At 34.5% G+C, this 16,221-nt stretch overlaps 2 protein-coding genes across 2 annotated transcripts; both read right to left on the bottom strand.

The window, feature by feature from the left end:
- Positions 1-5,880: 5,880 nt before the first annotated feature.
- Positions 5,881-6,405, bottom strand: LOC117908405. The gene has a single exon (XM_034821985.1). The coding sequence runs from the start codon at positions 6,288-6,290 to the stop codon at positions 6,036-6,038; it is 255 nt and encodes an 84-aa protein (XP_034677876.1). The 5' UTR covers positions 6,291-6,405; the 3' UTR covers positions 5,881-6,035.
- Positions 6,406-6,506: 101 nt separating this feature from the next.
- On the bottom strand, positions 6,507-10,582 carry LOC117908404 (uncharacterized membrane protein YuiD). The gene is made up of 5 exons (XM_034821984.1): positions 10,292-10,582; positions 10,050-10,184; positions 9,919-9,956; positions 9,770-9,836; positions 6,507-7,076 (listed from the first exon to the last, which is right to left on the bottom strand). Exons 1-5 carry the CDS (start codon positions 10,484-10,486, stop codon positions 6,717-6,719), a joined length of 795 nt encoding a protein of 264 aa, XP_034677875.1. The 5' UTR covers positions 10,487-10,582; the 3' UTR covers positions 6,507-6,716.
- Between the last annotated feature and the right edge of the window lie 5,639 nt (positions 10,583-16,221).

Below are 16,221 nucleotides of genomic sequence, written 5' to 3'. Positions count from 1 at the left end.
GTTGGAGAAGGAACTATATGTTAATTCTCTAATGCGAGGAAAAGAAACAAGTGACCGAAACTCTCCTTTTTGCATGAGGAATCTGAGCCTAGTGATCCGAAACTCCAAGAAACACTTTTCTTTATAAGTAAAATCAGTTACTACTTTTGGTTAGCTTAAAACCTTTCCTTTTTCATTCAAGCATCTTTATGTTTTCTTTCAAAGCTAACCTTGAAATGAAAAGGCACCAATTCAGCTTTGAATTAATATCATTTGTGAAGTGAAAACCCATCCCAGTGAACGATCCTAGAGCCACTATGCTATAGTAGCTTTGTCTTTGCTACCCTAGTATATGGTGTAATAGGTTATAAATTTTGTTGATTAATCCCTCAATCAAGGAGCACCAGCTGGACACGAATCAGCTGAGACACCAATTAGGCATGAATCACTTACTCTCCAACACCTACATTGTACTTCACTTCCACTACATAGTACTACGTGTGCTCCTAATGGATCTAACCTCAATGTAAATTTCCTTTTCAACCTAGCAAAAACAAAAACAATTGTCTTTAAGAGTTTTAGGAATAGGAAGATAAATTAGGTTTTTCCAAACATTTGCATCAAACATAAAATAAAAAATAAATAAATAATCAGGTTAAGTATTTATAGGCCTCAGAATCTAGTAAACCAAACCTAGAAATTTCTTAAAAAAAATAAAGCCTTTTAAAATTGAAAAAACGAATCTCCACAAATTTGGAGAATTTTATCATGATTGTTGGAGTGCTTGACCAAATTTTTTAGACCATTTTGAAAATCTATTAGCTCATTTATAAAATCATTGGCCTACACCTTACCTTAATTATATCAAATTTGTTTTTCTTACACCTTTCTATACTCCTGTGTCATCCCAATTGATTATGCAACAACCTCAAGTCTTCAATAGAGAGTAAAATACAATCTAGAAAGATCTTAAGCCAAAATGAATGGAACAAAATTTTCAATCTTAAACCATATAGCTTAATGTATTAACAATATCCCATTTTTGGCAATTTTATGACAAAATACAAATTACATAAACCCTTAGATACTCTCAAATGGAGTTTACAAATCTCTTAAAAAGCACTCATCTAAATCAATCATTCCTTACCAATCATATGACGATCCAAGACACATCCAAGAGTGAACAATCTAAGCATACTTGTGATACAAATAATGCACATAAAAGATACTTAGCAGTCATCATATTTTCTCCCCATTTTTGTTGCAAAATAACAAAGTCATGTAGGATATAGCAATGAATGCAAGCAAAAGAGAGACAAGTAAGTAAGTATATATATATATATATATATATATATATATATATATATATATATATATATATAAAGTTCTAGATATAAAAGAAACAACAAATGTACATCCAAAACAAAAACATAGTACAAAAGAAAGTAGGTCAATCAGTTTTAGCAACAATCCAAAAAGAACATATCCAAACCAAGACAAAAAGAAGCAAAGTCTTGGGATCAAAAGGAGTCAATGGAGCAAAACTAGAAGCATCATGTAACCTCACCTAATAAAAAATGGGTAAGAGATCCCTTATGACATAATCCTCAAACTGGAATTGGTAGGTGTTCATATCATCCATTTGGATTTGCAATCAGTCAAGAAAAGTAAGGATTTTTTGCATATTAGTCTCAAGAGTGGGGTTCGTGGGGGCTGCAAGGTGAGACGTGGTGAGCTTGCTCTCCCACAACTATTGTGCCCTCTAGGTGTGGGCATTGGGAACTCATCACCTTACTCCAAATGTGGATCCTACTCCATCACACAAATATCCTCCTCCTCTTAAATATCTTTTGTAGGAATTGACCAAAAATGTGGCTCACATGCTTAGATCACGAGCTCTCATCGATGAAAGCATGCCTAACTATTGATCAATCTTGAGTCTAATATCCACCAAAATCTAAGAGATAATAAGTGCAAATGGAAGGCTATCGTTGTGAGTTGGCTCATTGATCACCTAGGTGATATTAATCGGTAGCCTAAAGAGAATGGGATGGATAAAACGGGCAACCTACCGAGGAATTTACGTTTGGTGGGATGACATGAAAAAAGATGAAAAAAAAAAACATGGTGAGGACCCAAGTTGGCTTGGTAAAGTCAACCATTAAGATATAAACTAGGAGATGACATGGTTTGGCAAAGAGAGTAAAGGGAATGGTAGTAAGCTTAAATCACATGAAGGCTTGAATCTCAACAAAGAAATAAGGAAGGTCTACCTTAAGATGTGGTAAGTCGAGGGCCCAACAGATAAACTAAGGGTGATCAAAAGAGTATGACCATACTTAGTCACACAAAAGGCAAACCTGAGCATCACAAAGTGGATGTTCACATAGAACATTCAAACAATGTGGTGATAAGCAACCCTAAATAGGGATGTGAAAGACTCCCACATTTTTTCTTGTAAAATACAAGGAAAATCAGTGTTCCTAAAGGAGTTTAGGGTAATACCTTGTTTGATCTTAACCCGATGATTAAGCAAGTAAATTACTATTCTCGAGTGTCTTGGGAATGAAAATACCCGACGAGAATATCAAAAAAGTCAAAGTGGCCTTTCAAAGTGAACCCCATAGCAAACTCACGAGATTGAGGCGCTAGAGGTGACTGTCAAGGATGCCTATGACTAGATATACTGACCCTAAGATAAGAATATGAAGAAACACAAGAATCGAAGGGCTACCTAAAAGAAACTTAACCGCTGGAAATGCTCAGAATGTAGCTGGGAAAACTCCTACAAACTCAAAATGGAAGAAAATCGACTGAAAAACTTCTATAAGACAAATAGACAAGAAATGAAAGCATGGGACAGTGCTTAGGCAAAATAAATGGGGAAAATGAGCATTTGAAGGCCTTTCAAGGTCGTTGACATGCAAAGAACCACTAGATACCAAATTACCTCTTAAGCACTTCGAGCACTTAATCACTTTGAGCACTTGAGCACTTGAAGGGCCCTCAAACCTAAGAGTGCTTAAATGCTCCAAAGAGCACTTGAGTGCTTCAAGGAGTGCTTAAGTGTTAGATATAGTTTACCAAGCGTAAATCACAATGAGAGCACTCCTTTGAGTGTCCAAAAAAATCCTTTTTGATGTGAATAGCCCGAGACTTCAACCATTAGTCACAAATCTTTATTTCAATTTAAAACTAAAGTCTAAATCATGATAACTCTAGAGGGGGAAAAAAACTAGAGATAGAATTATCATGACTTTGTAATATTCCAAAGATTAGCTCTAACATGTTTAGTTGTTTTTAGATTAGAAGGATTAATTATTTGTTAAAGCAACAAAACTCAATTAGAATAAATAAAAATAAAATATGGATAGAAATTTCCTAAAAGATTTAATGAAATAAATCAAACATGAAGAGTTTCATAATCCAAGTGTCAAATCCTTAGAGAAAGAAGATTATAAAATCTAAGGAGATTAAAGTCAATTTGTAATCAAATTGATCATATGTCCAATATATGAATTTGAAACTTAGATTTTTATTTTTGAAAATAGATCTCTTAAACCAATTAAATATGATGGTTAATTTTGATTTTCAATTTTATTCAATCAATAACTTATGTTCATCTTAGCGATTCGAACCTTAGATTTGTTAATAGTAGAATCAAATTGAAGTAATTAATATTCAAGGTCTTTTAAAGAATTACTAGTATTTGGGTAAGAACTTTAAGTACCTTATCTATAGTGAACTATTATAGAGGATTTGTTCCTATTAATTAAATATTGAAAACATTAAAGAAGCCATAACTTTTTTATGTTCTTGATACTCCTCTTTTAGAAATCAACTTAGCCAAACATGGTGGAGGATTTCTCCTTACAACATGTGTTTGTTTGCTAAGAAAACAAAATAGAAAGATAGAAAAGAAAAGAAACTAAAAATTAAATGTGGATTGTTGATAACCTCAATTTCCACTTCTTTTCCATTTCTCAAGCTAACGGTTTGTTCTCCTTTACTTAGTTTCTTTCTTGTAAGGTATCTTTACAATGAATTTGTTATATGAACGCTTGCACTAGTATCAATCCACTAAGAGTTTGATGGTATATCAACTAAATAGAATTCATAAAACACTAATTATTGATTTTTACCTTTCTTTTCCAATTAAGACTTAAAACCAAAACAATATCTTCTTTTGTGCACTTTCTTATGACAAAAATCATATTGTATCTTATTTTCACCCTTTTGCCCGTTATAAGATACATCATTATTTTACTTCTCTTTTTAAGTCATACATCTTTTAAAGGATTTTTTTTACTTGGCATTGCAATAGTGATAAGTCATACAGGGTTTTTCCATTTTAAGCATGTTTTCTTATTGAGTCACTCATTTTCCACTTATCCTTTTGTGTATTATACTTAATTTTAAAAAGACCAAACTATGAAGGAAGGAAAGTTATTATGAAATGAACAAGGAAATTTTTAGAAATTGTCTTGTTCATTTCCTCCAATTGAAAAGTCATATCACTCATTTTTATAATGTGCTTACGTGCACCAATATGACTATCATATTTCAGAGTACTTATCAAGGACTTGAAAGTTCATAAGAATTGCTCCTCAACTATAACCAATAATAATTGCAATATGTTACTTTTTTTATAAAAAAAATAAAAATCGCCCCATTTAATTGTTCAATACTAGACAAGTAGCTTGTAATAGTAATAAGATTCATTGCTAGAAAATAAAATTTAATTCATAAAAATTATTTCTATCTCATGACAATTTTAGCACCATATTTTAAAATAATCTAACTATTACAAAAGTTAGATAGATATCATATTAATCATAAATATAAGAGATCATATCATAATTTTTTCATTGAATCGAACTATAATCACATAACATAAAAAGTATATTATTATAATGCTTCCATTGAATTGAATTATAATAATTTCTAAATCATATAAATATAACAGAACTATTAAAATATTGAACAGTAAAGAAGTTTAATACCGTGGATAAAAAACTTAATCAACCTTTTATAATTGAGTTTTTATCATGTAATCAAATATAATAATAAACCTTTGTTGGATTAATCAACAATTATTTCATAAGTTGAATAACATATAATAAGATTAATCGTAACAAACAAGTAAATCAACATGCATACTATATAAAACTATGAATTTTCATAATCACATATTTAAATTATTAATTATAAATTTATAGCTTTTATATAAAATCATGCAATAGATATAATTAAAATTATAAAACAAAAACATTAAAATATATATGTTGATACATCATTCATATGTATTACATCCTATATATTTTAATTATATCAAGCAATAACCAAATTTTGAAAAATATGTTTTATAATCCAAAAATTAATTTGCTACCGATTGTAAAAAAAAAAAAAAGCATGATCATCATCTGAAATAGAAATAATTTTCATGGTGAAATGTCCCTTATTGGGGTGAGATGGTCCTTAAAGCCAAAGCCGAAGCCAATGCCAAAGTGGATTCTTTGATGTTCACCTGAAATATTAGTAAAGAGGTGCTTCTTATGCAGTTTCTAACTGTTCTTTGGGATGACTTTGAGTCAATTGGGGAGCCTACTCTTCATCTTACTCCAGCTTTTTCTAATAGTATTGATGCTTCTTATAGCTTCTGATCCTTCTTGGCCCCATTCATATTCCCTAAAAAAAAATCATGAAAACTAACATGACTTCAGCAAGGGTTTTGATGTGAAATATTGATGCTCTTTACCTAGGAAGGAATATGGCTTCTGATCCTTCTTGGCCCTATTCATATTCCCTAGAAAAAAAAAAAAAATGAAAACTAGCATGACTTCAATAAGGGTTTTTCTTCACATCAAATGTAGAATGATTCAGGAGATGGGTATCAACTTATCGTTAAAAAAACCTGCTCATGTTACCTTTTTCTACTGGAACCGCCAACTTTTAGGTAATTATTATTCCATTATTTTTAGTATTTGTACATTCATACACACCTAGACATAAGCATAAGCCACAGCCATGTCAAAAGGGGAAAAAAAAACAAGAGACTAAGCCGTGCCGGTAACACCCAAATCTGGCTTGTCACCACCTTCTTCTTCTTCTTGTTGGGCAGCGGCACCAAAAACAGGCCCGCCTTTGCCAGCAGCATCCTCCACCTTGTCCTGCAATTTATCTACCTTTATGCCCCCTTCATCTTCTCTGGACCGCAAATCCAACTTCGTCTTGTTCTCTTCTCCTCCCACTGACTCATATGTGGTTGCTGTATATGCCTCCTTTGGCTGTGCGCCTTGTGCCCCAGACATACCTCTCAGCTTTCCTCAGTTTTGCCTTTACCCCATTTACCTCCTGCTTGCAACTATTTTATAGTTGCAGGACCTGGAAGGCGGTTTCTTTTAGTGACTGCACGTGGCAGCCATGCAATACCCTTGTGCTAGGTGTGATCCATGCACCAGTATCACTTGGCAACGGCCTGTTGTTTGCCCTAGCTCATTTCAAAAGATTCAAGTCACCATTGCATCTTAAATTAAAAACAATTCTATAAATTGGGATTTGTTCATCTCAGTAACTCTGAACAACGCCAAAAGTTTGGAACAGACTTGTTGGACGCTTCTAGGCCTAAATCTGACCTTATTTCCTTATGTGACACGACTCAAAAGGGTGTCAAAAACTTAGGTAGATGTCAACAAATAAAGTTTGAAATGAATTGATCAAAAGAAAATGGATGGACATCATAGCATGGTCTGCACTGCCAGGCTGACAAAGAAACCTAGCAAGGCGCCTGCTAGGACTTCAACCTCAGTGTGGCCGACTGTTTCTTTCAATGGATTGATAACTTTCTTTGATCCTTCTTCAGCATCAGTATCTAAGCCAGAAGACATCAGAGTTGAACTGGTTTGTCTCAGCCTGTTGGGTGATCTAGCTAATAGAGTGGCATTTGTTCGTTTGGGTGCAGGAGAAGTCTCTATATTTGATGATGGTTTTCCCGGTTGAGTGGTTGACATATCATCTCCATCATTACAATGAAACCGTGTCTTGGAAAGTGTCATGTTTATGGTTTTTGCATGATTGCCCACTTCCCTTCTCACTCCCTGCAAAACAAAGGATTTTCTGTCAGAAATTAGTAGTTTCAGTCAAAAAACCCATTATCTAGCCATAGAAACAAATGCCAAGAACCTATTCTTGATCCATCTATATTTAGAAACAAGATAGTTTATACCCTTTTTTCATCATTAACTGTACTGCATGGAAGGAGAGGCAAATGACGGAATTTTTGGCAAGAGTTTTTGGTTATCATTGATGGGCAATATTTTCACAAGTATTCCACCTCGGTTTTTGAGTCTTGCAGGTTGTACTATGAAGCAACTACACTGACAAACCATGAGTAGCATATTTGATCAGGAAGGTCTTAATTAGCCTGGAAAGTGGTTGATCCAAAATGTTCTGTTCATGTGTAAAAGACACTGAGATTGTTGATGATCTCCTCCTAATTGCCGCTTCTCTAGGATATTTAGGCGCTTTGCCTAATCACATTGGACAGTAGCTGTGTCAAGCGGAGATCAGCCCTGAACCTCTTTGTTTTGTTCAAGGTTGATGCATGCTCAATGTTTTGGTCCAAGAAACGAAGGCAGATGTGAGGAGAATCAGAACACCAACATTAATGCAAAACAGAAAGGAGCCTCCCCTCAATTTTTTTCAAGGTGCTAAAGAAAATTTCACCAGAACAAATTAGAACCATGCCTTGGAAAAGAAAGGTAAAGGCTGCATGAGATGGCATTGAAGAAGGCAAAGGCTGAACGAGGTGTTGAAATCAAAAGTGGTCTTAATGACCACATGAAGTTTGCCTTTGGTTTGATCATGATTTAGGTTTTTCGGTCTCTTCTTGTATGTGATTAATATCCAACATGCTTTGATTTTCAACATGCAATCTTATGGCTCCCCATGCATACATTCAGATGAAATTAATCCTAAAAGTTCCAAATTAGTGCAAGAAAGAAGAAAATACGAGAAAAAAAAAACCCTTATTTTTGGTTCAAATGATGGGAAAATCCATAAATCACCTATATGCACATAACACTTCTACTCCCTCTCTCCACTCATCACCTTTTCAAATTGACACATTGCATGTTCCCATTACTTGACAACATAAAAAAGAAGTAAGGTAGTATAGATTCAACGATGTTATTTCCAAATCTACAAGTAACTATATTTATGTTATGGATCAAGATACGTGCTTCTATCTTTAAATCCTGAATTTTTAGAATATCATGAAATTTCAATCATGAGGTAATCATGAAGGTCACTCCCAGCACCAGCTAACTTCAGAGCCTCCACAAACTAGTGTGGGCTTCTTGCTTCTAAAGGGATATCCCTATCTCCTACCATCAATTTACCTTATTATGGTGATTATGTAACTCTGATGACATACACTTCATAAACCTATTTGGCCAATATACAAGGCAGAAACTCCTTCCAAGATAAATAGTCTTTGGAAGAAGGTTTCATGGAAATACCAATAGCTTAGTGACAAGGATAGATGATCCAAAAGGGTTGAGATCTCCACATGTAACTCCAATATTCATGCTTCTGTTGCCAACCACTAAACGTTAAAATGAAATGAAAAAGGCAGATTGTGACTACCAGTTTGCAAACTGGCATACTCCATAACAACTGTTTGGGGCTGGCCTTTTAGTGATGATCTTAAGCCTTGTAGAAACCTATTACTTTAAAATGATACTCACAATTGACATAAGCTGAGAAAATCCTGAATCTAGCAAGCTTAAACACCAAAAGAAGAAAATGAAGTAAAAAAAGTGGAAGAAAGGTTTCAATTCTTGATAGATAGAGCATCCTCAGGGAAGCACCAAGCATTCCACCGGAACCCCCACAGTCTCTCTTCTCCCTTTCCCACTTTTTAAAATTTTGCATTCACATGAAAGTTCAACCTTGACAGTGTTAATGGAACTAGACTAGGGGCTAGGTTTAGGGCAATCTCACCTAAAAAGAAAAAAAGACCAAGAAAATGAAGAAAAAAATTGAAAATGAAACGGGAATTTACAACATGAGGTTCAATTTATGTCTATAGTTTTTTTTTTTTTTTTTTGGATAGGTAAAAGGTTCAATTTATGTTTATAGTTCCATGAAATGATAGGCAAAAAGGATAGAAGCAATGGCTTTCCTTTTCATCCAATTGTAATCTTCCCTAGATGTTTCTATCTTTAGACCTCCATTTCCCTTGCACAACTTTCTTTCATGGGATTCCATAGCAAGGGCAGGAAGATAGAGCAAATGGTGGCAAAGTTCTAATTCATTGTCAGGGGAGCATGGCAATGATATTCTCCCCCAAAATCACGCACAAATGCACAACATGGACACCATTGAGAGAGAGCCTCTAAACCCGAACCCAGAAATGTTACTTATACTTGTTTGGAGTAGCAATTTTGTTATACTAATTGGCTTTCAATTTGTCAATTCAGTATTGTAATCACAAGAATGAATCATATTCTAGGCCAATAATGTATGGGTTGGTATGGAATTAGACAAGACATAGTGTTGCCATAAAAGCATATTTTGAATTCAGTATTGTAACCATAATAATATCATCACATTCCAAGACTGCCAATTGGGTCCCCTGATTTAAAAATGACCTCTGCATTAAGGCAAACAGTCGACTATGACAGTGCTGAAAGGAAACAGATAATTTCCTTTGATAATCAAATTGCAAATCAGAAAAGAAGATAACCAAACAAAACTATAATGAAATGCCATGTAAAAGCGAAAGTACCTGAGCGTCATACATGACAAGGGAAGCAAAAACAACAGCCATACCAAAGATTGAGTCAGAAAACCCCCTGCAATTATCAAACAAACAGATAAATACAGATGAAAGCAATCAACAGGAACAACGAAGATTCTACATTGCTGCTGCTTTACCTTTCAAGAGCGAGCGACGTTGCAGCGGCCACAACCGCCTATTCAAAATCCACCCACCCATTCATCAATATTGCCCGTAATGAATCAGAAAATAACTTGAAAAAATCAAAGATTAAAACACAAACACGTACAGATGAATGGGTAGAAGGAAATCCCCCTGGTTGAATGGCGGAACCAAGATCGAATTTGCGGCTGTAGAGAAGAGAGGAAGTAAAGGGCTTCGAGAGCTGCCCTATTGCCGCCGAAACCCCTGCTGCTATCAGAACCTTCAGGCAAAAACAAACAAATAAATACAACCCGTTTGGATTTCGTTCTCATATTCCCAAAGCTTCTTATCCAATCCATACTGGAGACCAAGTGGTCAACTTTTCACCTTGTTGTGGGCGATTTCAGGGAGCTGATCGAACCCGGGAGAGAGACAGACAGTGGGAGAAACGAAGGGTGATGTAGAAGAAGGTTTGGGCTTTGGGAAGGAGAGAGGGACAAAGGAATTTCTCTGGTAGGCCGGAGAAGTGGGCACCATCATCGTAGTCATCGTCGTCACCATCCCACACTGATGAGATAACATCTTCGGCTTCCACCTCTACCACTAGGTCCACTACCAGCAGCAGCAGCAGCAGAAATTGGCGTCTGTGTATGACCGCCATCTTATTACTGGATGTGTTTCATTTTGTTTGGCCGCCATCTCTTACCATAATCTATTGTTTTTTTCCTCCAGAGTTTAGTCTTTTAATAATTTCTATATCTAAAAAAAAAGTATATTTTTATTTCCTTTAATATTTATGAATAAATATTTAAAATTAAACCATTTAAAATTTTATTAATTGAAATAATTACATAATATTTTTGCACAGTTATGGAAGCCAGTTTCAGTTTCTCCTCACTGGCATTTCATTCTTTACCAACTTCAGGTACTCCACTTTCCAAACTTTACATTTTAACATTTTAAAATTTTTAATATTTTAAAAATTCACACAAATTTTTATTTAAAATCAATTATAAAAAAACAAATATAATTCATTCATTTTCTAATGCAAATAAATAATTTCTTCATTATATGTGGATGTTTAAGAGTAGTAAAAACGTACATGTGCCTTAATTGTTATCAATTTCCAATTAATTTTTCAAACTTTCTCAATTTTTTTCATTAGATACCAATAACTCCTAAACAAACAAGACTTAATACGTTAAGTTAATGATAAATGCAGTAATTTGTACAAATTGTTGAGGCCTCGTATTCTCAGCTATCCATGTAACTACTCAATGGATGGATATACGATCTCAACGAATACGAATTCCTGATTCAGCTGTCCCTGCAAAAGGTGTCCGGACAGGGGGTCCGGACACACCCTCCGATGGTTTTGTCAGCCATGGAAAGAGAGATAAAAGCAGATGGCACAGTTGGCCTTTTACTAGGTATTGAGTAGCTTACCTTCTTCTTTGTGCGAAGGTTCATATATATACCATTTAGAAACTCTCTCTCCTCCATAAATGATGGAAGGCTTTCTGGTTTACCATGATTGCCACTAGGTGGTGGCAGGGACATCCTCATCCTACGAACGGCTGTCAGAGGTCGTGGGAAGTGACTAGCTGTCACTTCTGTCTTTTCGCTCTGCAGGTATCGGAATATGATTTGTGACAGGATGTCAGAATGACGTAGTGAGGCACGCTTAGTTTGACCAGTGATCCGGATGATCATATCCGGGTGGAATACGAAAGGCCGCCGGATGAGTGATGGCGGTGGTCCGGGATGAACATATCCGAGTGGGATATGAAAGGTCGCCGGATGAGTGATGGAGGTGGTCCGGATAGGAAAGCGCGCCACGTGTACTCTTGGGGAAATCCGGATGTGGATATTCCGGGTAGGAACACGTGCCACGTGTCGTCAGGGGACGTGTGCCACGTGTCAACAGGGATGGGTCCCTACACAAATAACATAATCATTATGGACTAATTTTATCCTAAGAAATTTTGGTATTAATTGAGCTAATTTTTTTTTTTAATTCCAATTTATTTTTAAAAATTACTACTCTTTAATATATAAAGAATCCCAATACATTAATTCTTTTTTATTTATAATTCCTTTGCCCAAAGAAATTAACATAGTTATTTTAGATGAATTTTGGTTCAAGAAATTCTAATATTAATTTGTTTAATTTTTTAATTCATTAATTAATGTGTATGAGGTATCATATTTTGTTTGATTTGGAATCGTTTTACTTAGGTAGTATTTGTTTTTTTGGTTTTTTGCTTAAAATAATTTGTTTTCAGAATTTTGGTTATTTATTTTTTTACTTTTTCATTAGTTATTATAAACTTTTTACTAAATAGAAAAAGTCAAAATATGTAACTTTTTCTAAATAGAAAAAATAACATATTAGTTTTTCTTTATTTTTTAATACTTAATAGAAATAAAATACTACAAAAACAAACAACCTAATATTTAACACTATTAAATATTAAAGTTCTATTTAGAATTAAGTAAAAAAACAAACACCACCTTAGTAAAAAACTTTTAAAAATTCATTGAGAAAGCTGTAAGAATTTGTTAAATTGTTAGAGTAGTATATGTTTGAATATGGGGTGATACATATTTGAATAGGGGCTAGTAATTTTCCTCATTTGTTTACTCATACCTAATTTTCAATTAATTTTCTCCCTAGGCCAGTAAATACCCAATCAAATGAGGTTTGATGTGTTAGATTCGTCTACGAATCTTGTAATTTGTATGAATATTTTAGAACTCAAAAATTAAGCGAATAAACACCAAAATTATCCCTGATAACCATGCTAAGTTCCTTTCTATACATAAATACTTTTTTTACTTCTTTCAATAGGAAAACAAACATCGAATCAAGCAAAAGTTGATATGTTAGATTATTTAACAAGTCCAATAATTTTAAAAAATAATTTAGAACTCAAAAATTGAGTCAATTAATATTATAATTTCTTAGAACAAAATTAGTTAATAATGATATTGTTAGTTTCTCCTCCAAAGCAAAATTTTCATGAGAAATTATGGTATTAATTTTCTTAATTTTGTAAGTTATAAAATATTTTAAAAATTACTAAATTCATTAATGAATTCACACTCATTAGTGGTGGTATCTTAGATCTATGCAATGAAAGTAATACTAATTGATTCGTTCCCAATTGGTGTATCAGCTAATTCATGTCCTCTCAATGGTCCCCAACAACGGTGCCATTTGATTCGTGTCCAGCTGGTGTTCCTTAATTGCGGTCCTCAGGGAGTAATCAACAAAATTTATAACCTATTACACCATGTACTAGAATAGCCTCAACTAGCATAGCATAGTGGTTCTAGGATCGTTCACTGGGATGAGTTTTCACTTCACAATTGATATTAATTCAAAGCTGAATTGGTGCCTTTTCATTTCAAGATTAGCTTTAAAAGAAAACATAAAGATGTTTGAAAAAGGATTGGTTTTAATCTAACAAAAAATAATAGTAACTGAAATTACTAATAAAGAAAAGCATTTCTTGGAGTTTCAAATCACTAGGCTCAGGTTCCCAATACAAAAAGAGAGTTTCGGTCACTTGTTTCTTTTCCTCGCATTGGGGATTTAACATATAGTTATTCCCGAATCGGTGGTACAGATGCTTCCCCTTAATGGGTTCAAACACTAAATCCTTGTCACTAATGCATCTTGCAATGACTCATACCTCTTACCTAGCATTTGCTATTCAAGGTGATCTTTAACCTTGGATTACCCGTCAAAAGCTCGCAAGAGATAACTAATGGATGTCTCCTTAGAGTCCAAAAGCTTGCCAAGTGTTGGCTATTCTAGAAAATCCTACCTTCAAACCACCTCCCAACGGCTCGCAAGAGATAAACTAGTGCATCTCAATGGATGAAGATCACTTGCCTTACCAAGTGTTGGCCCAGGTGATTAAAATACGTTTTAAGTTAACTAAAAAGATAAAAACCATTAACGGGTCACACTTTCTCTTCATTAAAAGCTGAAACAACAAAACTTCCAATTTTTGCATGTGGAAACTTACCCGACTTTCTTCACTCCAAGAGACAAAGAGCCTAGCCACTCATCCTTTGAGGAAACATCCTCAGAGTTTGTTTGGCTAGAAATAAAAATAACGAGAAAACAAAAATATGAAGGAAAAACAGAGCAAGTACTCTGTAAATATATTTCTTCCTATCGTCGATTACATGATATATGATCTATATGATATATGATCTACATGATTTCTTTACATTGGTTCAAAGATATATATAGAGAAGATATTTTCTAAGAAATATCCCAATAATATCTTTGACTGATTACAAGGAGAAAATATCTTGAGAAAAAAAATCTAACTAAGTCAGTTGCAAATATCTGAGTTTACACAGGTGGATTTCGCAAGGTGATTCACATGTTGAATTATCCATTTTGCAAGTTTGAATTTTGGTTTTGCAACTTGGAGGTGATTTCACAACTTGGAGATGATTCCGCAACTTGGAGATGATTCGCAACTTCATTCACAGCTTGGAGGTGATTTCGCAACGTGGTTCGCAGCTGCGAAGATGGAGGCATGGGCTGCGAAATGGCACTCGTGTGCCAAAGGTGGGTTTCACAGCTCATTTCGTAGCTGCGAAATGGGCTTTGGGCTGCGAATTTTTTGCACAGCTTGATGCGGTTGTCTTCAAACGGTCATAACTTCTTCGTTTCAACTCCAATTTGCACACCGTTTGAAGTGTTAGATTCCTGACTTCCCAAGCTTCGAAACAAAATATAGTATGCATGAAATGGAGTCCAGGAAGTACTCAAAATGTGTCCAATAGTTGCTATCCTCTTGAATTTCATCATGTTAGATTTCTCTTTTTTTCCTCCTTGCATTCTTGATTTGCTTTGGCAAAGAACTACGAAGCTCCAAAGCTTGAATTCTTTATGTAAATGAGCTTCCATTTGCTTTGCCATGGATTATATAAAGCTCTCCCTCATCTTAGATTGCTTTGGTGATCAAAAAGCTATCAAAAACACCAAAACTTAACACAATTTGATTAGAAACGATTGCAAGGGTCCTTAACATGTCAATTGAGTTAAAAGGTAATAACTACTACTCAAAAGTGTTTAAAAGAGTTAATTACAAGTTATAAAATAACACTTTTTGAGTAGTAATCACCAATTTTTCAAAAAAGTAATATCAAGTGTTGAAGACGACCTTAAAGACCTAGAGATCTTCTATGCAATGACTTGTCCTTAAACTTTAACATAGAGATGGTGGAAATATCTAAAGGTGGAGGTTAAGGCTTTCTCTTGAACGTGAAGGAGAATGAAACCTAACTTTATAAGGGATATTTTTCCTTTTTTAGTTAATTATAGAAATTAGTGAAGGAGAATGAAACCTAACTTTATAAGGGTTCCTATTAAAGTTAAGTGACTTTACTTCATTTTGGGTTTGAGTCACTTAATTTAGCCAAAAAAAAAGAACATAATTGTTTAATTAATCTAACATTACTTTAATTAAACAATTGACCCAATCTAGAGAAGTTGTCCACTAATTTCTATAATGAACTAAAAATCAATTTAACCCTCATAAAATGCGTCAACAAGGTATATAAGCTCGAACAAGAACCATTTTTACTCATAGGATAATACCAACTCCTGTAGAATTCAATTATGAAGTTGATTCAACATCCTACTTCAAAGAGTTAACTACACTCTAATACTCATTATAAATTACAACGAGACACTAAGTGTTCATGCCTATGACATTGTAGGAAGAGTGTAAATGTGAAAAGGTACTTTAAGTGTTTTACCTTGTCCCACATAGGAAAAAGATGAACATCTTTAACAGGTTTATTAACTAGCTTACTTTCCTTAGCCTAATGGGCTTGTGGAGAGGTATAGGAGAGCCTCACGCACCCATGGGGCCCACGCCCATTTGAGTGGTGCTTTGGGCTGGTTGGACCAGAATTCCTTAATGCAAGTCACGTCCGCACATGCATCCTACGCGGGGTCCCCCACCCCCCGGGTACGCATGTGAACTTGGTTAATTTTTACAAAATTTAAAATAAATATTTTTTTTTCTTACAAGTAGAGTCATGTTCCGATTACAATTATAGTCCCGTTGAGACTATGTTAATGGCCTATAAAAGTATGTCACCCCTCACTCTCTACACACCAATTTTGAGCACTTTGCAACATTCTGTTCATCACTGTTCTTATTGCATTCATTTATTTATTTGGAGGAATATTTCAGAACCCGAGCTATATATGTCTCGCTTACAAAGTGCACCCAAGGTGAGATTCACTAGCTGTTGAATCCTAGAGGTAGACCATTGGT

This window comes from Vitis riparia, chromosome 19 (genome assembly GCF_004353265.1).
Source record: "Vitis riparia cultivar Riparia Gloire de Montpellier isolate 1030 chromosome 19, EGFV_Vit.rip_1.0, whole genome shotgun sequence".
Lineage (NCBI taxonomy): Eukaryota > Viridiplantae > Streptophyta > Magnoliopsida > Vitales > Vitaceae > Vitis > Vitis riparia.
This window is presented reverse-complemented; position numbering and strand designations above follow the sequence as displayed.